The 27,961-nt window shown below is 39.1% G+C and overlaps 1 protein-coding gene across 25 annotated transcripts in view; it reads left to right on the forward strand.

Annotated features, from left to right (window-relative positions):
- The window catches only part of RBFOX1 (RNA binding fox-1 homolog 1), a 795,203-nt gene that overhangs the window by 432,146 nt on the left and 335,096 nt on the right, over positions 1 to 27,961 (forward strand). For 22 of the 25 annotated variants that reach the window (XM_071570925.1, XM_071570936.1, XM_071570955.1 and 19 more), the window contains one exon: positions 2,124 to 2,165. The exons of the other annotated variants lie outside the window; for them this stretch is intronic. In XM_071570925.1, coding sequence (XP_071427026.1) covers positions 2,124 to 2,165 — 42 coding nt within the window. The remainder of the gene's footprint in view (positions 1 to 2,123; positions 2,166 to 27,961) is intronic. 25 annotated transcript variants of the gene reach the window in all.

Genomic DNA, 27,961 nt, shown 5'->3' on the forward strand with positions numbered 1-27,961 from the left:
CAGTCCTAAATTAAAACAAATAAATAGTTGCATTTGGTTCAATCTAGAGATGTAACAAAGTGAATTTAGGATTGAAAAGCAGTATATTTAAAATTGCAGGATATACACAAGGTTTGCTTCTAGGGTCTCTTGATCATTAATTAAATATGTTATGGCTTTCAGTTTTTCTCATTTATCTGTACAGGTTTACATATTGTAAATGCATTATTTATGTTTCCCCTTAAGTGCTCAGTACTGCCAGGATGTTTCTCTTAAACTGGCACAGATAACAAAAAAAGACAAAATGAGAGAGCAGATTTGGCACTGGTTAGATGGACAGAAAGCTGCCTGTGTCCAAATGAGCCTTTCCCAGATGTACTTTAATAAACTTGAACTGATAGATAGAGGGCCAGACAGACAGACAGATGGCATCAGTGCTTAAACTATGAAAAATATTTTTTTCATTAACAGAAGTTTAGTTTGTTTCTTTTATTTTCTTTTTAATCTCATCCCCTCAGCCATTTGCTGAACTTTGAACCAAGGGAATTGTTGGCATTGCTGCGTCCTTGTTGTCCTTTCTCCATTTCTTTCAGTAAACACAGTGCCATGGAGGTGGTGGTAGATGGAATCAAAGTGTATTTTAAAATAGTAAATACAGAAGCCATTTGTGTTAAGGAAATTGAGGTTTTTCTTCTCTCTGTTTTGCTGCCAGCTGTGGAGGAGCAGTTGGATGTTAAGGTGCAGTCACCCTCTCCTGACTTGTACATTTGGGCTCTTATTCCCTCTTTGCCTTTCTCACTGTTCATAGAAACTTCTTTTCAGTCTTAAATAACATCTTCTGGTCTGCTGTCAGATGTCAGGTATTTGTCAGTTTTGTGTTTCAAATTACAGCAGCAGATTAATTAAAACACAGAATTAACTAGCTGCTTAAACAATCAATAACTATAACCCTTGCTCCACTCTGCAAATATTTGATACAGGGGTTTTTGTTAGTTTTTCACAAATTTCGCAGCTGTCTCATTTCCAGGCTGAGTATTCTGGTCTTCCACTTGTTCCTGTCTAGATGCATTTCCATACCTTTAACCACCTTTGTCACCTTTCTGTCTGAAGACAGAGTGGCTGTAAATCTATGCAGCTAATGTGAGGTCAGAGCCAAAAGTTGCATCCCATGGGGAAGAGGACTACACATTCTTTCTGAATGTTAAAGGTACAACTGGAAGATATTTTCCACTGTGTCTAAATGGAAGTAAAACAGCAAATATGAATTTCACAGTCTTTCCAAAAGACTCATCACAGTCATCTCAAATGAAGGAACTAGATGATCATTGTAGGTCCCTTCTAACTGAAATACTCTATTACATATATTTTTTTTATTATTAAATGGAGGTGAAGAGGTTCAGATCTGAAATTAACTCTTGAGACTTGTGCAAGCAACCTTACAGAGCAGACTGGCATAACCTTAAAGTCATTTATAAATGGTGTAAAGTCATGAACTTTGAGAAGTGGAATCGTTAGTCTGCAAGTGAAAGCCACCGTAGCTGTGCTTAATTTGACTCCTCAGGGGAATTGTAATTAGCCCTGTGCTGAATTCCTTTACATTTTATTCCCTGCTAGAGAACTTCAAAGAGTATTTGTTTCTGTTAGACGGGTATTTTCGTGCAGGGACTGTGTTTTAAAACATCTGCTATACATGTAGAAGGTTGTAACTTGCTTATTGGGACTCCTTATTCTCTGTTGAAAGACAGGCTGGCAGCTTTATTTAGTTGTTTGTGGTAACCTTAGACTGAAAAGTTCCTATTTGCATTATCACATCAGAGTAAAAACATCTTACACAAATGGATATTAACACAAATGGGTATTAGGTCATGCTTTAACTTTTCTAAAGACAAAGTAGCAAAAAGTGTGTTGTGAGTTCTGCTGGTAATTTCCTTGTGACCTTTGTAATTTTAAAATACAAGTGGGAAAAATACTTTTTTGAAGTAATGATTCTATTTAGACCCACAATACAATAATGTGTTTGGACACATGGCTGCCTTTCCAAGATTTGTGTGTGTGAGATAGGTAGACACAGCAGCTTTGTTGTGGCAAGAGTGTTATGCTTTCAAAGTTATTTTGGTGTTCTTTTTTCTTTTCTCCTCTTGTAGAGTTCAAAACAACAGATGAGTTGTGAAAGAGACCAGCTAAGGGTAAGTGCTTATGCAAATGTTATTTGCATAATATATTCTATTTTTTAAAACATAAGCAGAGCCTAGTTTGTGCTATTGACAGATGGATTACTTAATTTTAGAGGAACATATTTAGTTCATTTGCTGCTTGTTGGTAAATATTGTGCATATTTCTATATAAAACAGCTACAGCAGATCCAGCTTTTTCTTCTATTATGTAGTGGGATTTGGCAGTAAATTCCTCTTTAAGGGACCTCTCTTGACACTCAGCAAAGTCTTGCTGTGCTCCAGGTGAAGGTTTAGCAGTGCTAAAGGTCAGTGTGTTTCTCAGGCTTTCTCCACCACTATATTGTTTCAAACAAGAGGACAAAATGCTTTGGATTTTATAGTCTGTGTACTTTCAGAGAGAAATCAGTGCTAGGAATGGGAGGGAGCTGGTTATTTTAGTGTGTGTATTGGTTGTGTACAGCCTGTAAACAGGATGGAGTTCCTGAACCCAGATATTGCTGACCTTTATTTTGGTTTCCCCTTTTCCTGTAGTAAAGTGACTCTGTTAAACAGGTTTTAGTCCCTGCTCCCTTTAAATGCTACAGAGCTCTGAAGATTGCCAGTATTTTTTGATTGCAAGTATTTCCCAATTTCTATTTGTTTGGAAGGGTATATGAGCTTTCATTAAGTAAAACAAAAAGAGCCAAAACAACCAAGCAAGAGCTTTTTTGTCATCCAAGTGTTTCTCAATAGACCTACATTTAGTTGATGCCACATGTTGAGTATTTACTCAAAATTCCCTATGCAAGCATAGAGGGAGAGGCCTGAAGGAACTGTGAGTTTCTATGCAAACAAAGATATAATTGGAAATAGAAAAAGCAGCATATTTTTTATTTGGTGTTTACGAAGCATCAGCTGTGCCTACTGACTAAGTATAAAGAACATCCTCCAGTGTTACAGTACATTGTGCAGTGTAATTACACACCCATCCATTCATTAGATGAACTTCACCGACATAAGGAGGTGCTTCAGCTGGTCCTCACCACCCTTGTAATGGGATTTTTGGGGAACAAGTTATGCAGGAATGATGCATCCCATGTTGTGCTCCGTTCTTTCCTCTCTGACAAGTGCATTGCTGTTGTACTGGGGCTGGAGTGACAGAGCTTTGTTTTATCAGCAGTCATGTCTCACCAGAGCAGCTGTCAAAGCTAAAATATTGCAACAGTACCTGCAGGACAAGCTTTTCAGGAGGTAGCAGTGCCTTGAGAACAAAGGAAGTTTTCATTTGGTTTTATTGTTTTTATTTTCTCCCTTGAATGGAGGAGAACATTGTTTTTAACTGTAATGTGAGGAAGCTGCCAGCTTGTTCTTCAAGCAAAAATGTGTGAATTTTCAAAGCAGTGGATAAAATGTGATGCAGTAAAAATTTCATGTACCTTTCTGTTCCAGTATTACACATTTCCATCTAACAATGAGCTCAGTGCTTTGTGTCATAGGAAAATGTGACAACTACAGACAAAACCACATCTGTAACCTCCTAAGTGTAGGCACAGCATCTCCTGCCACCCCTGTGGTGTTCCATTTGTGTTTTTTAAATGGAGTAAAAACCAGATTATCTTTAGGTCATCTAATAATTAAAAATATATATTATCTCCCACCTTCCTTGCTAAATTTAAAATGAACATGTGTCTGCCACTCTCCTTTTTTTTTAAAATTCCCTAGTCAGTCCTGAGTCTAAAAGTCATAAAGAAGTTTCCAAAGAAAGGCTTGTTTAAATCTTAATAGTGTAAATAAATAATTAGAGATTGTGTGGCTATCCAGAGAAATATTTGAGCCTGACTATAATAATTTATTCAGTTATTTCTCACCTCTTACCTGTTTCACTGCCTTTTACATTCTAAATGCAAAGCAGAGTGTCACTTTCTGGAATAAAGCATTTGGAGCAATGAAACTCATTGGAGCCTCTGGCCATTATACATTATATTTACAATGAATGACAATCCTAATAATTAAGGAACCCTGTGTAGTTTAACCCTTTTCTACTCAGGATTTGAGAATGACACCAACTACAAGTTGGTAACTTTTTTGCCCTGCCAACCTCATACAATTCCCAGCTAGACATTAATGTTTATACCTGGATTATTTAAATGACAAATCATGCTGTAAACTCTGGGAATTTTCTCTTTAGCATGGCTGGCTGAGGGTTTTTTTGTTCCTTTTGAATGCATAACACAAGCTGATTTGGGTGTATTTCCCTCTGACTTTAAAAAATAAACAGAGCATTAATGTTATTTTTCAAGTTTTACTTTCTCTTGGCAATCATTTTCATTACAATGTGCTGCCTTGAATATTAATTATTTTCATATTTCTGCAATTTCTTTTTGCTTTCTAAACTGTCATCATTTAAATCAAGTTGTACTAAATAACTAGTGTGTTTCTAAAGGGAAGTAAACTCAGTATTGCTCCCTCCACCTCCATCCACACGCTGTGCTTTGTCAGTATTTCCTTTAAAGAAAATAATGATGCTGTTTAGTTCCCCTCCTTCTGTTTTTATGTTATCCAATCCTGATTTATAAATCTCCTCTTGGACACCAACACTTTCTCCTCTTCTCTGACTCTGTCCTGCTGCCACTTGCTGTTTTATGAGTCGCTGTGTGGAGCTTAATGCAATTGTCATTCTGATGCATTATAAATGACCTGCAAAGACACAGAACTCACAGCTTGCTCAAAATCATTTAAAAACGCTTTTCTGCTCATATCTGGTCTGAAAAACAGGCTTTGAAACATGAGTGATCCAGGTTATTTAAGGCTGTGGAGAAGACCAGGATACCAGCCCTGGGTAGAAAAAAGCTGTAGTACATAAAGCTCTAAAAAGGGCAGTGACAGCCTCAGAAGTCTGTCTGCTGTTTCCACTGACCCTGCCTTGCTGGTTTGACTTTACCCTGGGATTTCATTTTTTTTCTCATGGCCTAAGGACATTACTTAAATGTACAGGCTAACTTAAAGCTCACTGAGCTTTAGCCAACCTCCCTCTCAACTGGTAATTTATTATTTTGCATTATGAACTCAACATCATTGTTTCAACTGAACTCCTGGATCTCCACTGATGTGAGCTGTGCTACTTAAGTGAATGCTTTTGGTCCTTGTGCAGCAACACTCGAGGAGCTTTCCAAGGTGGGCAGAGAGCAATTTTACACTCCTATGTTGGGAGGGTTTATAAATGTTCCAGTGAATACCAATGAGGTCTAATGGTAAATGGTGTGATTTACTTCCTTGGTCTGAAATTTTAAGGGACCTCGTTGTTGCTCTAATTAACAGCTTATTTCACATATGCTTATTATCAAGATGCATTATATGCAGCCAGAGTTCCCTCTCTGGTCTGAAAGATGGGCAGGGCAGGGTTTTACCATCATCTTGCATTTAATATCAACTTTTATATTTTTACACTACTCTAATTTTCAAGGAGACCAAAAGACATTTTACATCATTACTGTTGTCTTGCATATGGTGAATCAAATAAGCTCTGACATGGAGCCAAAAATGTATCAAAGTTATGTCAGGTAGAGAGAAAACGAAAGCAAAGGAATTTATGTCCAGCATAGTTTTTAAGCAATGCTAATCCTGCAGTATTTGGCCTTATTTGTGTCTTAGTTCAGGGCATTAATTCATCAGGTTTGCAATGTGCTTAGCTGTGTGGATGAGTTTTTCTGGAAACTTTTTAAAGAAAGTTTTGGAAGCTCCTCATTGTGGCATTACCTTTCTCCAGTGATCTAAGAACAATCCATCAACATTTATTGGGTACATTGTTCCTCTGATGCACTGAGGAGGTAAATTGTGATTCAGTGGCAGATGTTAATTTTTTAATCAGTTGGAGCTGTGTGAAAACAAACAACTGCAGAGAGGAAGAGAATCAGAGTGGAAGAGATTTGTGAAGTAGGTGTTCTTGAGGGTTTGCTGAAATGACTTAGGTGATAGCAGGGCAGAGCTTACGTGGTGCTGACCAAGGAACCTCTGCTTTCCATCTGCCTGGACTTCAAGAAAAGGAAGGTACATAAACCTGTTCAGTGAGTCAGTGATGTCTTGTTACCAGAAAGCAACAGAGCAGTTCACAGTTTCTCAGAACTGGGCAGCTACTTCTGGCCATTAACAAAAATGTCACTGTTTGCCTGAAAATCTCTGGGTCTGCATTTGCAAATAGTGTGTGTATGTTTTGCCTGGAAGAGTAATCTGGGAAAAGTAAAGGAAAAAGGGTTAATAAAAGCTAAGATGTACTAGTAGAGGTGAATCAATCCAATGTGTTTACCACTCATGCTTTCCTTAGAAATATGGAGACTATGCTGTGCTAGACAAGTGACTTAAAATGATCCTTCTTTAGTTTCTGTAGTTATTATTTCAGTGAGCTGCAGTGTCACCATCTGTGTAGGTGTAGGGTGGAGATACAGGTGGGGGAGATCAGTAAGAAAAGGCATATTTTTGGTTCCTGATCTGGATTACACTTTGACATGGACTAAAATTTGGGTAATCACCCTCACCGTTTTACCAACTGTATTCCCAATGGTTCCATAAAGAGTAATTCACATCACAACTTGGGAAAGAATTATTAGAACTAATATCTAAAAAAAGAATAAAGGTATTGCCAGTAGCCCACCAAATTCTGTTGCAGTCCTGCTTGGCAGTGCTGGTGTACTATATGAGCCTCCCCAGGAATGGTAACTCTTAACGCTGGCCTCCAATTTGCTGTTTATCGTGATTAAATGAAATAACAGTGGCAAGGTAATGAAAACTATTCTTGTTTCAAGTGATGTGGCCTCTCACCTCAAGGTGATGTTACCTTCAAATGCTCACTGTTCACAGGCCCCTTTGATCAAGAGAAGAAAAACTCTTTGTTGAATGTGGTGCCACTTGAGAGTTCTTGAAACTCTTTCAGGAGTAGTTAAGAGGCCTTTAACTATTGTCCTGACTCTGCTTTCATTCCTTTCCTGATGTTGTTTTGGCATCTCTCTCTGAGAACAGCAGGAGGAGGATTTTCTACTGTTCAAGTGCCACTTCCTCCTGAATTCCGCTTTGATTTTTGCACAGTCAAGTATTTTCTCTGTATGGGGCTTCCTAATTCCTGAAAGGGAAAGGATTACAGGGGTGTTTGGGGAGGCTGAAACATTGTTTTCACTAACTACAATTGTGGGACAGAGGGACTCCATCTGTATGGACTTCAGCAGCTGCTCTGTGTGGATTTAAACTCCTAGCTGTGGTCAGCCAGCCAGGCACAGGGAATGGGCTCAGGAAGGTAGTGAAGGTTTAGGAAGTGCTAACCTTCCCAATGGATAAAAGGGAATAGATTTAGTTGGCAAAAGTGCCCAGTGTGAATTCAATGTCCTGGTATCTCTTCCTCCTGCAGCAATGCCCACTCCTGGATCCACACTGCATTTGGGAGCATCTTCTGCACTCAGAGCAGCAACTTTGGGTCCAGCCTTTGTGCAGTGACTTCATTCAGCTTCTGGTACAGAACACTCGCTGCGATCAGCGATGCTGGCCTAGAAAAGAAGAAAGGTTTTCTTGCTTAGCTTGTATTTGTTGAGAGGGAGCTCTTTTTTCACCCAGCTTTTGTAGTTTCTCTTTGATCATGTGGAAACCAGACCTTTGAGTGCACAGTTTTAACAGTGTTTATACTATCCTGACTTATTATTTCACCCTCTGCTGTTGCTTAGGCAGTTTGAGTAGCAAAGATCACAGTGCCTTTAATGTCACACCTAATTCAAGCAGGAAACACTGTCTAGTTTACAGAGCAATTTGGGTTGGGTTTGGTTTGGTTTGTTTTTTTTTTCTTCGCTGTTTCGGTTTTTTGCAAGTTTTTGGTTGGTTTTGGGGTTTTTTTTCAGGATATTTCCACTAGCTTGGATCAGGGGTGTGTAGTTTTGCGTGGGGCTTGTATTGTTTGGGGTTGGTGGTGCTGTTGGTTTGTACTGTTTGTCTTTTTCTGTAGAAGGAAAAAAAGTGAAAAACCAGGAAAGGCTTTTCAGTTGCAGGTAGTTGGCTGGATTTTAACATACTCTTTGGTCCTTCTGCATGGTGGATTTCTGGTCTCTTTTATTCATATATAAAATAACTGGCAGAGTGACTAGAGCTAAAACAAACAAACTAATTCAGCAAACAAACAAAAAATAAACAAAGCAGGCATTAAGAATATTGTAATAACTGAAACCCCCCAACTTATATGAACTATTCAAGCAGTGTAGTGTCATAAAGACATTTAGTCCCTGGGCAACGTTGCCTTCTTAAACCAGTGTTTTTTCAAGTAGAAAGAATGAAGGAATATTGATTATAATATGGGCATCATGCTCTAGTGTTGATATCAATGGTCATTTTATGGTTCTGTAAAATCCTTCTAAACCTTTCTTGTTTAAACTGGTCAGGTTTACTACTCTTACAAAACCATTTAATTATACTTTTTTAAATAGCTGACAATTTTTTTCAAAGCAGTAGAATTACACAGAAGAAAAAGTTAATTCTAAACAAAAACTCAAATGCATGCATACAAACATACACTAATATTTTTTTCTATATAAATATATTTTAAGGATCCAGCCCTACAGACTTGTAGTTGACCTGTCTGTCCACCATACTGTCAGATAAAGGGTGAAATCTTGGCTTTAGGTAGAGCAGGATTTTAGAAGTGTATACTCATTCTTGGTCTCTGCCATTCCTTTAGTAGTGTTTGAACAGTAACTGTGTTCTCTTCTATTCTGCTGCAAATCCCAAGTTGTCCTGAGAGCCAAGTCTCTCTGTGTGTTCAGCAGGAAAGGTTTTCTTGATACAAAATCCCAAGCAACTGTATGTAAGTCCCAGGAAGCAGGATAGGGAAATCAAAAGAAGCTACACTAAACAAACAGTGTTTTATCAAGCTGACAAGAGTTTTGCACCATCTTGAAGTTTTGGGCTCAAGACAAATGAAGAGAAGTACAGAACTTTAAAAATGTTTTTAAATCTACTAATTTTTCTTGTCTTCATGAAGCCTTGCAGCACAAATGCCTTCAGACAAAACTATATTAGCCAGAGTGTGGAACATTAAGATCAGCAAACATACATCTCTGCTTGTGTGGATCTGTTTGATGCTCTCCTGATGTAACCTAAGGAAGGGCAGTGGGACCACGGGCACCCTCAACAAGTTGCTGGTGACACCAAGCTGGGTGGGGCTGGGACACACTGGAGGGAAGGGCTGTCACCAGAGGCACCTGAGCTGGCTGGAGAGGTAGAGCCAGGTGAGCCTTCTGAAGTTCAGCAAAGCCCAGTGCAAGGTCCTGCCTGAGACAACCATAGAATCACCAAGATCAGTAGATACTGGGGACAAATAGATGGAGAGATGGAAGAAATACTTAGCTGGTATTTTTCTCTTTGTAGCATGGTATCTAGAGGATGCATTTTGCAAGGCAGGAAGAGGAGAAAGGTAATGCTGTGCTGATTTGTAGCATCTTTGTTGTTTTGCACCCCTGGGAGAAGCTGACCTTGTTTGGGGAGTGATTTTTCCTCCTGCTGTTGTGTATTTTGAAGCTTTGATCACTTCTGTTTTCTTTAAAGACAGTATGGCTTAGACAGGGAGAGGGAGATACAAAACCAAAGTATGTCATATCACAGGCATTTTATATTCTGCACTAATCCCAGAAATGTAAGCCCTTAATGTGAAGGAGTGGCTACAGATGTATCCAGAGTGTGTAATCAGATGCCATGGAGACTGTTATTCCACAGGTAATGGGCACAAAGACAGATATACTCTGTGCTCCTGAGTTCCATTTACAGCATTTCTCTTTCATACAGTAGTTGTCTCTGCCTTTGGGTTCTTAAGATGTCTCTGAGTCCAACAGTGAGAGTAAAAAGTGGTGTTCATCCCAAGGTCACTTTGCTACTTGAGAGCTGCTGCCCTCCAAAGAGCACATAATGAATAGTTTTATTACCTTTTGGTTGGTTTTCCCTACATGCTGTAGATTACTTCATATGCTATCAGCTCATTTCTCCTTTTCCTTTTTTTTCCCCCACCATCCTCTGAACTGCTGCTTTCTACAACTGTTTTCATCCTTGTTAAAAATCATTTATATAGCACCATAAATTGCAGGCACTTTGCAAGCACAGACTAAGACATTCCCTTTGGCCCAAATACTCTGCGGTTCAGATACATCCTTGATTTCTGGTGTACCTTTTTTTTATTTAACACAGTACCTGGGAATTTTAAGGTAAATTGCATTAATGCCCTGTTTTATTCCCACAATTTTTCATGCTCAAATGATGGAGAGTCATCTCATGTGATGTAGGTTACTAATTATTTGTTTGCTGGATAAAGGTATTGCAAACACTTCTGCCTACTGATAATTCCAGGCACACAGTTTTGTGCATATCCATTTGCATCTAAACCCTGCAGGCACTGGACAAAAATTGCAGACTTTTGATGATTTAACTCCCCCCCCTTGTTCTTTTTTTCTTGCCACTGTAACTGGAATTTCCCATTTTTCATATTGAAATCTCCCAGGAATTTTCATGTGATGTTACCACAATGCCCAAGTGAAAACCTGGCAGTGTGTTGTGTAGTGATGCCTTTGATGAAAAGGTAGTTGGGTTTTTTTTTTAGTTTTGGCTCACTTTTTAGGCTCCCAACTCAAGGATATTTAACACCTGGTCTGCTTCAGTTCTGCTTTCATTTAAATAGACATTTAAAATCTAATTGAAGTTACCATTTGTTTTGAAATTAAGAAAAATAATTTGCTATTTGCCTCAAAAAATTGTAATCCAAAATACGCCAAGGTCTGTTACTGTAATTGTTTTCTATTCTTCTTCACCTTTAAACAGAAATTGTTGTGAGAAAAACACCAAACAAGCAGCTGTAAATATAGGAAAAATTATTAACTCAGCATCCTAATTTATCCTAAGCCCTTGAAATGAGCAGGTCTTGATGTTGCTCAGATGGAAATGTGGAGTCCAGCACAGGATTGTGGGGGTTCCTTTCAGTTATGATAATCTTGTATCCAGAGTATCTGTTTTAAAGGGAGAGACAGGCAAATATTTTGAATATTCATCAGTGTTAAAAATATAACAAGAAGTTTCTCAAACTTTAGAGTTTTTTCACATGCTGACATCAGACCAGAGCAGTGGTGTGTGCCAACAGTGCCATACAGCTCCTTCTGGTTTGAAACAGCAAGCAGTGCTTACTGTACAGTTGTCAGATCTATTGGCTGCAAAAAAAAATAGTTTTCATGTTCTATTCAGTACATTAAAATTATGATACCTCTGACTGAGCCAAAATAATTTTTATAAGTGTTTTTTTAATCATTTCTTGTTTTGAAAAGGTGTTAGAGACTCCAATTTAATACATAACGGTATTAGGTTCACATTTAACTCTCAAAAAGTCTTTTACCATTTTTAGAAAACTCTTATATGATACCAAATATATAATGATATGAAAAACATGGACTTTTACTTAAAAAAGTTTGAAGAGAAAGAATAAGAAAAACAAGGACTTAGAAAAGGTTGAAGGAGAAAAGCCACATTCCTTCCTTGGCCAGGTGGTGGAAAGAATCCAAACAGTATTGGAATTTGTGACACAAAAATCATCTTAAGCAAAATAAAAATTAGGATATGTCTAATGAAGTGTTTATGCTCCTGACTTGGGTGTTTGGGTATCCATAACCATGGAAGGGTTTAATTCAGAGCAGTTGGCAAACCCAGAGAGTCACACACTGCACAGAGAGCATCTGAGGGGAATGCTCAGAGGAGAGCAGCACAAAGCATCACCTCTGAGTGGCCAGATGGGCTTGATGCAATCGGATCCTGCAGCCTGGAGTCCTGCTGCCTCTAAAGAATTGCAGTCAGGAGCTCTGCTCAGGGAGAGTTTGCTTGTTTGAAATGCAGGGTGTAATGGAAACAAGCCTTGCCAGTTACCCCTTTGCTCTGTGTGGACTGAGGAGACAGGAGCTAAAGAGCAGCACAGTACCCAGTATTTTCTTTGCTGGTTTTCCTCATACTTGCTTTTTTTTTTTTTTATGTATCTTTTGAAGTGCTTTAATATTGTTTGTTTCCAAAGATGATGTGGCTTAGCAAGGTCTTGCTCAGTGAAAAGCACTAAAAATCTGTGGTGTTTTTGCTCAGCATTTTGCAGTTTGCTCTGTTTGTGGAGCCCAGCTGAGAGCTGCAGTCCCAGAGAGAAGGGGTAGTGCTGCTGTTCCCCTGGGCTCTGTCACAGGGGCTGCTCCTTTTGCCCACGTGCAGTTTTTCTGAAGACAAAAGCAGCAGATGTTTGCTCTGCCCCTTGCTGATGCTCCCTTTTCGTCTCACTCAAAGCACCAACAACCTTCTGTCATGGGAAGTGCCTCAGAACTGTGAAGTAATCTTGGGCTGCATCAGAATGTTGCCACCGTGGTAGTGCTTTGTCTCTGATGAAAGATGGAACAGTGGAGTGAGGAAAAATCACTCCTTGTGATGCTGCTGGAGAATTTCCCTCCTCAGGAAAAGGAAAAAAAATCTGTTTTCACATGTACACAAAAGTATTTTCAATCTATACTACCAGAAGAATCTACAGTTTGATGTGAGTGAAATTATATTTCCAGAATTGCACTGTTCTCAGAATAGTTTGTTTTGTTTCAGTGTCAGTACATGTGCATTTGCTGTTGGAAACAGTTAACTTTGCATTTTGTTGCTGGGAAAGAAGTATCCAACTGATATGAACCATGAACCCCCTAGGAAAATAAAGAATACATAGATTCAGAGCATCTCAGAGCCCAAATTAAATATTTAGTGTACAGGCTGGATCCCTCCTAATGGAGAGTGGCTGAGGTAAGCACGGCATCTCTAATGCACAATCAATTTAATAACTGAAACAACAGGCAGCTCCTGTAAGGAGAGAATGCACTGAGTGTTTTGATTGCAGGCTAAAGAATTGTATGATAAGTGAACTTTGTAATTGTGAGAATGAATAGTCAGGAAATCCAGCTTCACTTTGCTGGAGGAGTTTCTGATAGTACCAGAAGGCAGTGAGTACTCTGCTTTGTGCACAGGTTGGTTTGCTCATCGTGTGGTTTACTGGCCTTTGGGCTGCTGTGCACGTGGGTGTGCAATCAGAGCTCTGACAGGCTTTGTAAGGCTTGAAACACGCAGGCAAAAGCATTCCAAATTTGACTTTCTGCAATAAAGTGCATACTCCCAAAATTAAGACCAGGGAAAAAAAAATCATTCCTGCTGTGGGGGATGTTGGAAAGTGTATAGTGACCTAGTCATCACCTGCCAGCACTGTGGGCAAAGCAAGACCCCAGTCTCTTGTGTTCCTTGCAGCAATGCTGTGTGCCTTTACCTGCAGGGGGGGGGATTGGCAGCTCCTGAGCTGCAAGAACTTCTTTACAGGTAGTTGTGTGTTGCACTAACTTTGTTCTAGAAACATCTGTTCTTCAAAAACAACTGTGTCCTGTTTGAAGAAATTCTAAATCTAGAGATGAATCTGCACTTTTAAGCATTCAGTGTGAACAAGGACAGGCTGTGGATGGCTGGGTGCAGATCCACTCACAGAGGTGTCATGCTCCAAGCCAAGAGGAAGACATTCCTCTCCCAGACTCCCAGCAGGCACTTCTCAGCTCATTTTGTCTCCTGACATTCCCTGGGTTCCCTCACATAGTTTGAACTGATGGGCAGAAGTTTCCCAGTGTATTCAAAGTGCTCTCAAAAAAATCTGAGCCTCTTCTGAAAATCCAAGCTATTTGGATACATGTACATACATGTGCTGAGAAAACACTTCCTGCCTGACTGCTGACTTGTCATAAATGCACAAATGGTTTCAGTAAATGTCAAGGGTTTCTGGAAAACCATGATCTGAGACCTCTTAAAGAGGATTGTTCAGTGAGTCTCACTGCAGAAGCAAAAAAATAAGAAAGGGCTGTGGAGAGTATCTGCAGACATCAAGATGATGGAGGGAAGGGAGTCCTACAAGTCACAAAATGAAAGGCAAGCAAAGATGCCCAAGTGTTTTTGTGGTCTGGAAGGCAGCCAAAGAGGCATTGATTTATTAAAGAGCAGCAGCACAGCTTCCTTCTCTCGATGTGATGGTGCCATTAGAGCTCCTCAAACAGTCTCTGATTTCCTGGAGAATGAGGAATAGGAATTTCAAACACCAGAAGAACATTCTGAAGAGAGTTATTTTCAGGGTGATGGCACTGCCAGCCAAGCACTCTGACTGTGTACCTGGCTGGGCAGTTCAGTGTGTGAGGTGCATGCCAGTGTTTGCACATGAGACAGATCCCTGATGTTTAAACACAGCAGCTGCTTGTCCAAAAAGCACCCCTGCAGTTCTGTATGTTGAGTTTTACACTCAGCAGTTGTGATGTGGTACCCAAAACCCAGCTCTAATGAGACAGGTAATTAGCAATTGCGAGTCACCCATTAAAAATTACATCTCAGCTGTGTTGTTAAGAGTTAATTCAGTGCTTTTCTTGTGTCCTGGTAATATACTGGGAGTGACAAACACCTCTAGCATCATCTTTTTTTCTCTTTTTGTAGCTCTGTGAATCCTCTTATTTCTCTTCCTCATTTTCTTCCCGAATGGACAATACTTTAGTTCTGTAATTTTCCATGCCACACACACCTCCCTCCCCAAAACCATGTCCCTTGTTTGTCACTTCACATGCCTGGAGGTGGGCAAGATCTGCCTTCCCCGGGACCCTGCACTGCTGATACTGAGAGGGAACCACTGGAGATCCTGAGCAGTCCAATGGCAGGGCTAGTTCTGGAGCTCCTCCCAAGATTTCAGGTAGCAAGGAGCAGATTTTTTTTGCCTTCCTTATAACGTGGCTGTTGTAGCAGTGGTGCTGCTGCAGCCTGGGAGGAGCAGGAGGAGGAGATGTGCTCTCAGCACACACTGCAGATTTGCATGTCCCCCACCAAATCAAAACAATGCTCTAACCCTCAGTTACAAAGCTGTTCTCACCTTATTAAAAAGCAAGTGGGAGGAGGAGACAGAGCATGAATTAGTTTTGTCAGGTGTATAGTCAGAAATAACAACTGGTAGGTTTGCTGTGCTGAGTTCTGTATGATGACTTTGCTGAAAGGTAGACTGTTTCATGATTTACTGAACTATTATAAGTGGTAAAACTGATCCATTTGTTATCATCCAGTGCATAAAGACTTCAGGATTTAAGGAGCCTGCACTAAATAACAAAGCAATTTATAAACTCATAAACTGAAAATTACAGGGAAGAAGTCCTTAAGTCATAGGTAATAGCAACCTTTTATCATATTAGTGATGATTATCAAATGTTAACCCCTACCCCCTTTTTAAGACAAAAATCTTACCTTAGGATGGTTGAAATTACTTAAAGAAGTCATGGATATAACTTTGTGTAGATTTATTGAGCCAGTGTGGCAAGTTTTATCTATTTATCTGGATGCCATCCCTCCCCTCTTGCCCCTTCATGTCCCCACATCAGCTGATGTGAACTGATTCATGGCTCTGCTGGCAGCTGCTTGTTGGCTCAGGAATGGCATTAGTTGGCTCTTTTACTGAGGAGATCTTTACCCAAAGCAAGTTTGAGTGTAGTATCTTGAAAAGAGAATCTTTCTCTATTTCAGTAAACAGATAATAGTTAGCAATAGTTGGTTTTAGCTTAGCCTGTCCTAAGGAGGAGATAATTATTTGTCCTGCTGTGAAGATGGAAATACCCTGTACTGGATTTTAAAAATGCATTATAAGATTGTAAGTTGTCTTTGTGTTCTCTTGAATCTAAGATTTTATGGGCAGTGGAAAGAAGATGTTGACTAAAGCTAAGCAAACATTTGCCTGGAGGTAATTTCTCTCATGACATTAGTTTCTTTTTTCTGCTTGAGAGTATGCTGAGATACTAAATTAATTCAATTTCATTCAACCAATCTAAGTTCTCAAGGAACAGATGAATCAAAAGCCACTTGTTGCCAGTACTCAATATTTGATATGCAGCTTGGTTTGTTGAAGGGTGAGTGATTACATGCTGAACCAGACTCATTCCTTTTTGTGATCTGTACAAGCAGAGGATCTAAAGTCGAGGTGAAGCTTTGCAAAAACACTTGGGCATTATCCACGAGGAAATCAGAGAGCCATAGTAACATTTCAGGAAATTTAGTTAAAACCATGTTTTCCAATAGCCAGTAAATTCTGATCCCCCTGTGCTTGTGTTAATTCTCTGGTATTTTGCTTATTGTAAGTAAAGTCCAGCCCGTCACCATCCCGTGGTGACACCCTCCCTGCTCAAGGCTGAAGCTGGAGCCCACTTGTGACAGCTCAAACCAGGAGTCAGTGAGGTTTTCCTCTGACTGCCAGGGCACAACTGTTGGCCGAGTCTGATCTCACTAAAAGCAGCAAAGGAGCAGCAGCAATACAGCACCTGCCACTGAAATTATGAATAAGGAGTTGAGCTGTTACCAATCCAACAATGGAAACTAATAATTTGGATAGATTGTAGTGCCTTAGTTACCCTAAGAGTCTTGTCAGGGGAGAATGTTGGGAGAAATAAGCTTTGTTCCAGAAACATCACAAATGAAGTGAATGTACCAGGCCAAGGGTCAGACCCCTCATGGTTTTTCCCATCATATGCTAAGAAAAGGGAAAGCAAGTTTGATTTTCCTGGTTCTCCTGAAAACCATCAGCTGTGTGCACCCCATGCCTGTGTCCTGGAATCTGGGATCCAAGGAAGCTCCTCTCTGTCTCCATCCTGCCTGTCCCTCCTTGGACTATGCACTGAACATGATTCATCAATCAACGTGCTGATGTCTGATGACCACATTGTTGGGTGGTTGCTCCTCAGGCTTTCCTGGGACAATATTCTGACCTCACTGGACAGCAAATGAACCCAGAAACTAAATTTCTTGCATCAAAAGTGACAGAAGTGCTAAAATACTGAAAATTAACTGAAAATGGAAAAAAAAAACCAACTGCGTGGTGAAAACACAGAATAGTTTATAAACCAGCTGAAGTATACATAAAGTTGTGCTGTGATTGCTCTCCTGCAGTTGTGCTGGAATCCAAAAAGCTGGAAGAACAGTGACAGCAAACCCCACCCCCTCAGCACTGCAGTGATTTAAGAGCAGATTAAGGGCTCGTTTTGTTACCATACCTCCTAACCATTTGCAGTTTTTCATTTCATAAACAGCCATGATAGATGAGGCTGTTCAAGGGTGGAGATTAAGCATAAACACAAGTATTTTTAGCTTTCTAAATGTTTTGAATTATTTTTTGTATTCTATGTAAATTATGTGAGATTTTAGTGTTGTTGCAGCTCGTGTGTATCCTTGGTATCTTTTCTTGGTGGCACTTGAATCAAAGAAACCAGTTCATTACCAGTAATGTCAGCATGATTGCTACCATCACATTCCCTCCCTCCTTTATTAAGCTTTTCTTTTTAAGAATTATGAAATCCCTCATGTGATTTAAATTCTGAAGAGCACAGACCCATTAAAGTCGATAAGTTTTGTCTTTGCAATCCATTAGTCAAATATATGATTTCAATATCCTTCTGGATGTTCCTATAGCACCTAGAAAAATTGAGATCATTCCATTGAGCCCTGAGATTACTTTGAAATATTCTTGCAGTTCCTGAGGGGCTGCAACAGGAGAAACTTACTCTGCATTTTCTTATCTTCCAATGCAGTAAGCAGCAATATCAATATTATTTCCCATCTTCTGTGTCATTAATAAATATGCCAAGATATGTCCATGAATTATGGGCCTTTAATAAGGTAATGGAACTCCTTGAATCTAGAGCCTGATTTTTATTTTTAAATCTGAACTGCTTAGGTGCCAATAAGAATGTGCTGATCACATATAACTAGTCTCAATTAATCATGAATGCACAATTTATTGTTTCATTTCTGCTATTAGCAACTATTTTTATCTCCCCTTAATATCTTACCAATCCCCTTTGATCCTGTAGGGGAAAATATATGAAGTTCTGATTGATTATAAAAGTTAAGGCTGAGGTATGAGCCTGCACAGAAATGCCATGCTGTGAAACACCTGTGGAAGAGCCTCGTAGGAATGTCTTTGGGAGCACCAGAGGGACATGGGCACTTAGATCAGCAAATAGCATTTATTCAGATTTGTAACAGAGTTTCTAGTTGCTTGTTTTTTTGTTTTTTTTTTTTTTAATTTGTTTGGGGTATTGTTTGTTTGTTTTGGGGGCTTTTTTGTTGTTTTTTTTTTAAGAATAGCAGGATTCTCCTTGACTTTCTTAGCCTTTGACCTGCTCCCAGTATCAGCTGTCCTGGACCAGCCTCTGTTACAATGACTGTGGTCAGTGCTTTCTATTTACTTTTTTTGCCACTGTTTGCAAATCCAGAGCATGTAAGAACTAAGATTAGTGAACAGGGTTTGGTTTAAACTTCAGTCAGAGGTGCAAAACCCAGAGTAATATACCTGGTTTTTTCTTTTAACCATCTTTTTATCCACGTTTTTCTACCCATGCAGAAACTACAGATGATCTAAGGATTCATATAATAAGCATTCAATAATATCTGCACTAAAAATAAAACACTTCAAATGAATGGGTTTGTGTAGCAGCACTAGAAATTGTTCCCCTTGTTTGAAGGAATATGATATGAAGAATTGAGTAACTAATTTAATAATGAAGAGAAGTTAGAATATGGAAAGATTAGTTGAAAGCCTTGGGAGACAATTCACTGCAGTTTTATGTGCTGTCTGTGCTCCAAAACAGGGAAATTTTGATACAACAGTGATTTATAGTCAATAGCTGTGCACAGCCTTTTATCATATTAATATAATCTTTAACCAGTCTTTGAGAAGTCTAAAGCCTGCTGTGTTCAGTTTTGGTGCACAGAGCAGAGGGAGCTGCTGGCTGGCAGATGTGCAGATACATTATCAGAAAATGTATTTGCAGCCTAAGCAGTATAATGTAATTCATTCTAACATGATATTTCAGGTTTCTTGTAGTGTTTCTGACTACAGAACACAGTGCACTGTGCAGAAGGCTAAATGAGGTGAAAGTGTTCAGCTCAAAGGTGACCAGGTTCGTGCTGAATATTGGTGCTTAAACTGATTTAAACAACTCAAAACCATAACCAAAAGTCTTTTCTTTTCCTCTTGAAGTTTATCTGTGTGAAGAAAGTGGCTTTACCTTATGAAACTGCACTAAACTTATGTTAAAGTATTATTGTCCTTGGATATTACAGTAGCAGTTATCACTTTAATAATTGGTATGTTAAATCTTTCCCTCCTGCCTCCAGTAGAAGATGCAACAACCTTTTACCTGGCCATAGTATTTAGCAGATGAAACATGAATAGCTCCATGGGTATATTTGTATCTCTTTATCTGTATAAAATTCTCTATATAAATTTTAGTGTTAAGTTTCATACGAATCCTTTGTTTCATTTTCTGTTAAATAACAGTAGTGGTGTTGCAGTTATTTTTATTTGGACTTCACCCTGGTGCTGGATTACCTTTTGGTGTGGATTTCAGTTTGCTCCCCCCAGTCCTGCTTTGCTGTTGTCTCCTTGTTCCAGGCTCTTTCAGCAGGTGCCTCTCCCTTTGCCACTGCCCTGGTACAGTGAATGATTATGCTACTTAGTTAAGGCATTCTAATTATTTAGGTGACATTTTACCTTATGTGGTTAAACTGAATGTGTAAATGCACTGGAGTCTTTAGTTAAAAAGAAGGACAATTTTTTTTGGCTGAGGAAGTGCACAGTTGGTGACCAAAGATAATGAATAAATAATCAAACATAAAAGTAAGACAAAATTTCTGTTTAATCTCAATCCCATGGCTGGTTTTTTTTTTCCTTTTCTTTTTAGGTATTATTGATTTATAATCATTATGTATATACTGGAGTAGCTGGTGCACTAATAGGCAGTGTGTGCAGCTTTCCACATCAATACCTGAGGCATTAAGGTCATGGTGGGATGTGCTGCCAGGTCACAAGGTCAGGGCTGAGTTTCAAGTCCAATAGTGCAGCCTAAAAAGTGACCAAGGTTTGTCTTCTTTCCGCTGAAAAATTGTTTCTCACCTGAGGATGCTGCTGATCGATTTACTAAATACATTGTGTGTTTTAATGAGGCAGGTCAAACGAGTTAAAAGAACTTTCTTAGCCTTTGCAAATGATTTCTTAGCAAATGATAAAAGTCGAAGTTGCAACCAAAAAACCCTGAGACATTTGCATAAAGTACCTTCAACTTAAGAAAAAAAAATCCAGCTTTTTTAATTAACATTTCTTAGATATGCAAATCAAAATTCTGATTTTTAAGATGTATTATGGTAAGGAAAAAAAAAACCAACAAACAGCCTACCAAACCTGCCTGAAATTCATGTAAACCCCTTTCCTGGGGCTGGTGTGCCTGTTCCTCCCCGTGGCAGCTCTCTCAGCAGCAGCAGCAGCAATAACAGCCTGGAGTCAGTAGATGGCTGTAGAAAAGTGTGTTCAACACTCCTGTGCAGCGTAATAAGATTGGGCAAGGCCTTGACCTGCCTGGCTGCGGCTTTTATCTGAAGTACATTTAAAGAGATAAAGGAGAAGCAGGGTGCAGTACATGTTCCTTTCTTTTCTGTGGGAGCTTGGCTTTGAGTTTAAAAATTTCTCAAATGCAGGATTTGTGAACTGGGTCCTTTGGCAAGGAGAGGTAATGGCTTGAGTGGCACCGGAGTCACCTGCTATTCTCTGAGGATTTTTTTTCCTCTCCTCCCTCAAGACATCTTAGAAATCCTCCTATAAATTCCCACGGAGGGGGTGTCTGTAGATCCCGTAATAATAATCAGGAAGTGGTATATTCCCATTTATTTATTTATTATTACTATTTTTTTCCTTTTTTTTTCTTTTTTTTTTCCTCTCTCTCCAATGTAGTTGGCTGCCTTTAGTGCACGGACCTGCTCATTAAATAGATACACCAAGAATTGTTACCTAAGCAAGCTTGACAGTAAAGAAAGGACAGGCTGAGTTAGGGAGAAAAAGGGAAGAAAAAAGACAGCCTGAAGCAAGTCACTTCACACGCAGAAAGAGCCACTGAACGAATGCTATTCTCATAAACAAACTTAAAAAAATACCTTGTATAAGAAGAGAACTGTGAGGACTTGACAGAAAAAGGCAAGATTTTCTACCCACTGTTTTCAGTTTTCCTTCCAGACACACTTGGTGAAGTAAGGAGACTTCTGTTTGCTGACAGAGCCCTTGATTTCTTTCAAGATGATGATGTATTTATGGGTAGGTAGTGTCTCTCTCCGTGTCAATCTTTTGTTAATAAATTGACTTTGGGACTGTGGGTTTTAGCCTGTAGTTGCAGCATGTTTTTGCTCTGTGAAGGTGTGTGTGCTGCAGGGGAGCTCAGTGCAGACACTGTGCAGTCCATGTGCTCGCGTTTCCAGGCAGAGTTTAACCAAACTGGTTCCTTAGCATGAAGCTGGAATTTGTTTGCAGGATGTGGCAAAGTGCACTGCTTTCTTTTCATTGCCTTAGAAAAATACTGCGATTGTATCTGTGAGATTCGCTGTGTGGTTCGGTCGTACAACGAACGCTGCATCACTTGTGGCTGCTCAGGATTTGCTTTCTTTGTAAGAAATGAAACAGTCTTAATGTGATTAAAACTTCTAATGTGTTTTGCCTAAACGTGGTTGTTGTAATAGCAGTTGTCACAATCTGTCTTGGCTTTTGAAGTTTCTGGCAATTGACAACCGCAGATAAAGAAATAGATAAAATGTTCCTATTCCTGTGATTTTCATGTTCAGCATTGTTCGGATTCCTTGCAGCAAAATCTGCTCACCTTAAGAATAACGTTGTACTGTGGCGTGTATGTCGTGAATTAGGAAAGTTATTAACCTGTTAATTCATCCAGGTTTCGATAAAGAAGGTTTTTTTCTGAGCAAACAGCCCCACAAAGGAATCAGTGAACAGCTACACATCCTTAACAGCCTTTCTGTGTTCCTCTTCAAAGCCTGCACATCTTCTGGGAAAATATTTTAAACTGATCTCATTTGACAATCTATTTATTTATTTAATTGAAATGTATGTAAAAATAGAAAGGCGTGCAGCTAATCTGGGCCACCCCTGCAGAACAGGCTGCACTGGAGCAGCATTTAAGTCTTGGAGATATTATCAGGAATTGCTACTTCTCTCTTTAAATCGCTCGTAGTTCACGCTATAAATCTGCCTTTATGGTTCCTTCTAATTTCTCTTGACCCTCCAATGTGTGGTAGGAACTTTTGACATCCGTGCAAAAGGCACTCAATGCAGACTTTTAAGTTTCTTATTTCAGTTCCCTGACCTGTGCTATCGTTTCGGGAGCTCACCAATCACTGAGCCTTATGATTTTCTTTTTCTTTTTTTCCCCCTGTGTTCTGTAGTACAAGTCACTTGAATTTTCCCAAGCAACTATCTGTGCATGTAACAGCAACCCCAATTGCTGCTTGTTTTTAACCCTTACTGTGATTCTTTATTGGAGCTGTATTGTTGCTAATGCAAGGATTAATTTCATCCTATTTTGAGATTTATAAGTCAGGTCACTTAATGGCAATAGTCTGAACAATCAGCGTGTATTGTGTTGTTATCATTAACATCATCCAAAAGAGATACACGGGAAATATTGAGGATATCAAGCCTTTTTTCTGGGATGCACACTGAGGTGAAGGGACATGGACTATCTTGGTTCTTTGTGCCATTTGCTCAATAGGTTTAAAATCCAGGGATCTTCCCCCCTCCCCAAGCCTGGGAATCTTTGTGAATTTGAAAATGTAATGAAATACATTTTCTTGCAGGCAGCTATGCAGCTTTCCATTACCCTCAGTGTACTGTATTGTGATGAACTTTTCTCGTTACTCTTTCTAGAGGTGTGTGTATATATATATGGTTTAAGCAGAAAAAAACTCCAGAGTAGTAAGTAGTTTCTGATGGTACCACTTCCTGGTTTCCAAAGCATCTGCTAATTAATATTTCACATGTCAAAGTGTATTTGTTCAGTTTTTATTTTGTTTTTTTGCTTATATTTTATGGTGTTTTGGTTTGGGGTTTTGATTAGCAGAATGCTTTAAATTGCCTGTCTGTCTTTTGGCATTACCACACTTAGGTGCTAAGCATTCTTCCCATTCACAACTGACCTTTCCTAAACTAAATTATGAGTATAAAATCTCAAAATAAAATTAATAGGAAGAAGCAGAGAATGAATTTTTTTTTAAATTGTAGCAGAAAATAATTACTTTTTTTTTGTCTGGAAATAGGTAAGTTGTATGCATAGAAAACTTATTTCTGGAGTGGTATGATTTTTAAACTATACATTAAGTGCATGTGTATGTGTCTGTAGATGTAAAAGATGCAGTATGTAAACAAGAAGCTTTTAATACATGTGGGTGCAATGTATAAACTCGCAGCAGCACTTGAAATGCTTTCTCCTGGCACCACATCAATATTTTATATAATTATAAAAAGCTCCTCAGCAATATTATTAAAATTTAAAGTAGCCAACTTGAGAGAAAATGCAGTCTTCCCCTTTTAAAGGGAGTAAAATTAATTTAATGCATTGATTGAGATTTTTTTATACTATTAACTCCTGTTGGTTTCTTTCAGTTATAATGAAGTAATATTTTGAAATATTTACTTTATAATGTCTTACTAAGTAGTATTCTGTAACAATTTGATGTATTTGGGGGGGTTTGATTCTGATGTCAATGATGTCAAGTTGCTTTTATGGTAGGCAAACAATGTTTAACTAACTAAAATCAAAGCACTCTGCAGGAATGCAGAGTATGGCCAGTCTTTCAGTGTGTTGAATGGAACAGTCTTGGATAGTTGTATTTCAAGATTTCAAAAAGCAGAGACATAATTTCGTAGTTAACCCTGTCCAGGGAAATCCATACTTGCTGCAGCCTGAGCAGTTTAATGATGTTTGTACTCTCCTCCTCCTCACTTTTTGGTCTGGTACTTCATGCACAGACACCTGTGCTGTAGGAACCCGAGTTCACCAATCTCAGGGGTCATACTGACCAATAAGCTTTGGGGGCTTTCAGTTATTGCTGGTTTAGGAACTGCAGTTAAATCCTGGCGTCAAAAGGACCTTTATTCTCTCTAAGGGGCGCAGACCCTTTGACGTCCTGATCCTGCTGCAGAGTAAGGCACCTTTCTACCCTGCACAGGAGTGTTGCAGTGGTGATGCAGATTATCCCTCACATTTGTTGTGTAACTCACCTCCCAAGAGATGGGGCGATTTTCTCAGAATGTGATTTTTTTTTCTTTTTTTTTAACTTAGAGGGCTCTGAAGTCGCTGACTTGTGCCTGCCTTGGAAAGAGCAGTGCAACTATGGGTGGGTGAAATGAAAGTTGATGTTTGAAAGCTCAGACTGCTCAGAATCTTCCATAGAGTGCCCAGCCTTCCAAATCTGCTCTTTTTCATAGTTTGAAAAATAAGCATATTTTGTCTACTTGTCAGCACAATCAACTTCTTCCTTCCCAATCAAACAGTTCCATGTTTGCTTGTTTTCCATCTGGTTCTTCAAACCGGACTGTTTTGAGTTCTCACCAACCTCATGTTCCACTTCCATATTCTGAGCTACAAGTCAAGAGTTTAAAGTTACTAGATCTGGAAAAGTTAGTCATGTGTAATTAAATGTTGTCATAAGAAAACCCAGAACAGAATCATCGGTAAATACATTTTTAAAATACAAATTACTAGTTTTCCATGTTTTTGTTACATGCTCTGAAAATCCTGAGCTAAAATTACCTTAATACACAATAATCCAATTTTATAAATTTTATAAACATCTAATTAATGTCTGCTTAGTCAGAGATGTGCTTCCTTCCTGTCAGTCTGCTGTTCTTTTTAATAATAGGGAATGAGTTGTCAGAAATTTGGTGTATATTTAGCAGAGATTTTCAGTAGCAGTTCAGAGCAATACTTAATCAAATAAGGCAGAAAGCATGTCAGCAACTGAAATTCGTTTGTTGTCTTTTTTTTTTCTCCCCAGAACAAAAGTAGACAGATATGGAGAAACAAATTGTAAAAATGTGTATGCAATAACAAGAAGATAATTTCTTTGGCAATAGGACACTGTTTTGACAACTCTGAACAAAGAAGCTTTTGGGTCCAATACAGAGGGTTGTTCTTGCCTGTATTAGCAGAACACTCCTTAGATGAACGTTTGGGGAGATGACTGGGGGAAGGGGGAGTAACAGACACACTGCACCAGGAATTTCAGCTGGATATTTAGGAGATTAAATACTTTATGGTTGTATTTCTGGTGCTTTTCTAAGTCAGCTTTTCCTATTTAGAGACATCTTAATATCCACGTAGGAGTCTGTGTCAGTTCACATCCTCACCAGCAGCTGGTGTTTCATTCAGCTGACCAAGGTCTCAGTGCTTTGATGAGCTACCAAATGGATGCAGAGGCAGAGAGTGCCTTCTCCTGAGTTAGAGAGGATGAAATTTCAAACCTGGCTCGTGCTCCTTGTGCACTGAGTGCAACAGGACAAGTTTTTAGAGGCTTTTTTACCTAAAGGAGATGATTACTAAAACGATAAAACAAAGAAAAAAATCTTAGTGTTTTTTAAAATTGAGGGAAGGAGTAAAGACAATGCTCCTATTTTTTGAGTAAGTTTGCTTATTGTGTGCTTTGCTGCATTGCCATTGTGTGCATTAAGCACAGTATTGCTCTCTGAAATGAGCACTTCCCAATAATATCACAGACTGAGGCAAGGTGCACTTCTCCCTGTGCTTCAAGGGCTACACACAATTGCTGAAAGACTCCATGAGTGTGCTGAAAACTCAGTGGAACACTTCAGCAGCACAGATTTTGTTGCATACAACTACCGAATAATCAAAATATTTAGATGCCTTTAGTTGAGAAAAATCAAACATATTACCTGAAAAGCTGCAGGTACCTTCAGAGTCAAAATGATGCTCGTGCTGCTTTCCACTGAGACCTTGAATAAAACATGTGGCTCCATCCTCTCTATCTGACTGCCTGACCGCTGATGCTGAATAAATATGTACCTTTTATTATTAACACAGAAAAATACAAAATGATTTAATAATAGAGAACGCCGATATGAATATTAAGGACCTTCAAGGGTATCTGACTCAATAAACCTGAATAATGAAGTATTCAACCTGCAATCTTGATGGCTAAAATAAAAGGACTGATAGAGGCGTTGATTGCAAATAGAGTAGAATCGTAAGACAATTCTAAGCAGGATATCTTTTTGTATCTCATGGAAAATACACAAAGGTTGAGTTAAAAATCACATGTATAATAATTCATTTTGTAATGACAGAAGCTAAAAATCACACCAGCATGCAAAGCATAAAGAGATTTAGCAAAATCAAAATCACCTTTTTTAGTACGAAGAAAAATGAAATAGAAGAAAAAGGTGATTTTCAGTTTAGAATATTTGACAGTAACATTTGGTCATCCAATACATTCAGTCTTGAAGGGGGTTTTGACCTGCTACAGTCTTTGGTAAAACAACATTCTATTATTTATATAGGGTAAGAATGAGGACAAATCATATGATGCTCCATTATATCCAGAGTTGCATAATGGTGGTTTAAGCAAGCAAGGCAGTTTTGGTTTGTGAAGACAACATGCATCCCTTTAGACACAAATACACTCCTAAGTGCTGATGTTTCGTGAAACTGAGTTTTAGCAGGACATTAAGAACATATGTATTATTATTAATTCTTCCAGCAGAACTCATGGATTGTGTGGAAGGCAGTATGAGAGCCTTACTCTGTTCTCTTTTGCAGTTGTATGTTATACTCTCTATACTTTAATTACCAAATCTATTTCCCCCCCTTTCTTTAGCAAGAAGTTACATTTGTCCAATTAACCTTATCTCCCTCTTGTCCCTCTTAATAGCATTGGTTTCCATCACAGCTTTGAATGAACTGCGTGGGTGTCTTTTTTATCAGCCCAGGGATGTTGATGAGGCAAGAATTGAACAAAGGCTGCATGAAATGTGGCTGGGGAGCAGGTTAGAGTTCCCCTGTTGTCCTACCATTATTATCTCTCAGTGGAAATCCTTTCATAAATACGTTTTGTGTGGCAATCTGGTGAGCTCATACGCTGCTACATCTCCAACTTTATAGTCTTAGCTACTGGTCTTAATTGGTGAGTCAGAAGAATGAGCAAGTCTTGAAGGATTTTCTGGGCAGCTGGAAACCCTTGTTCATGTCTTGAGATAAATTTCTGGATGGGTTGCTTTTGGATATTTATTCCAGTGAAGTACGCCTGTTTGAGAAGCTGTCATGGTCCCCAAGCCAAGATTTTGCTTTGCTTGTTCCTCCCTGATATTTTGAAATGCCATTAGGCTCCATTTGCCTTTCAGAACTGGTTTGACTGTCTCACAGTTTAACCAACAAAAGGGGATGTTTAGTAATCCAAGTCTAGGTATCTGTTCACATCTTCTTTTGATGTCTTTCCATATTGGCTTCCTCTTTCCCTTCTGCTCCTCAGTTGATATTCCTTGCTTGCCAAACAGATGAATCTGTGTTTACATCCCTGTAACAGCCTGGTATGGAAATACACCTGTTCTGACTGCAAACAGAAAACACATCCAACATATCTGCAGAAATCACTGCTTTCTGCAGATGCCTATAATACACTAAATACTCTTTCCCATCCAGGAAGGCAGTTGTGTCCTGGGTTGGACCCAACTGGCAGCCAAACTCCTGTGCTCTGTCCACCTCAGTGGGACAGGGAGGGAGGAGAACATAGAACAGGACTGAGAAAGTTCATGGGTCAGCAGAAAGACAGGGAGATCACTTATTGGCCACTGTCAGACAGTACAGATTTGCCTTGGAAAAAAATGAAATTATTTATTGGCAATTATCATTTCTGCCAGTTAAATTTGG

The sequence above is a fragment of the Pithys albifrons genome, chromosome 16 (assembly GCF_047495875.1).
Source record: "Pithys albifrons albifrons isolate INPA30051 chromosome 16, PitAlb_v1, whole genome shotgun sequence".
Classification (NCBI taxonomy): domain Eukaryota; kingdom Metazoa; phylum Chordata; class Aves; order Passeriformes; family Thamnophilidae; genus Pithys; species Pithys albifrons.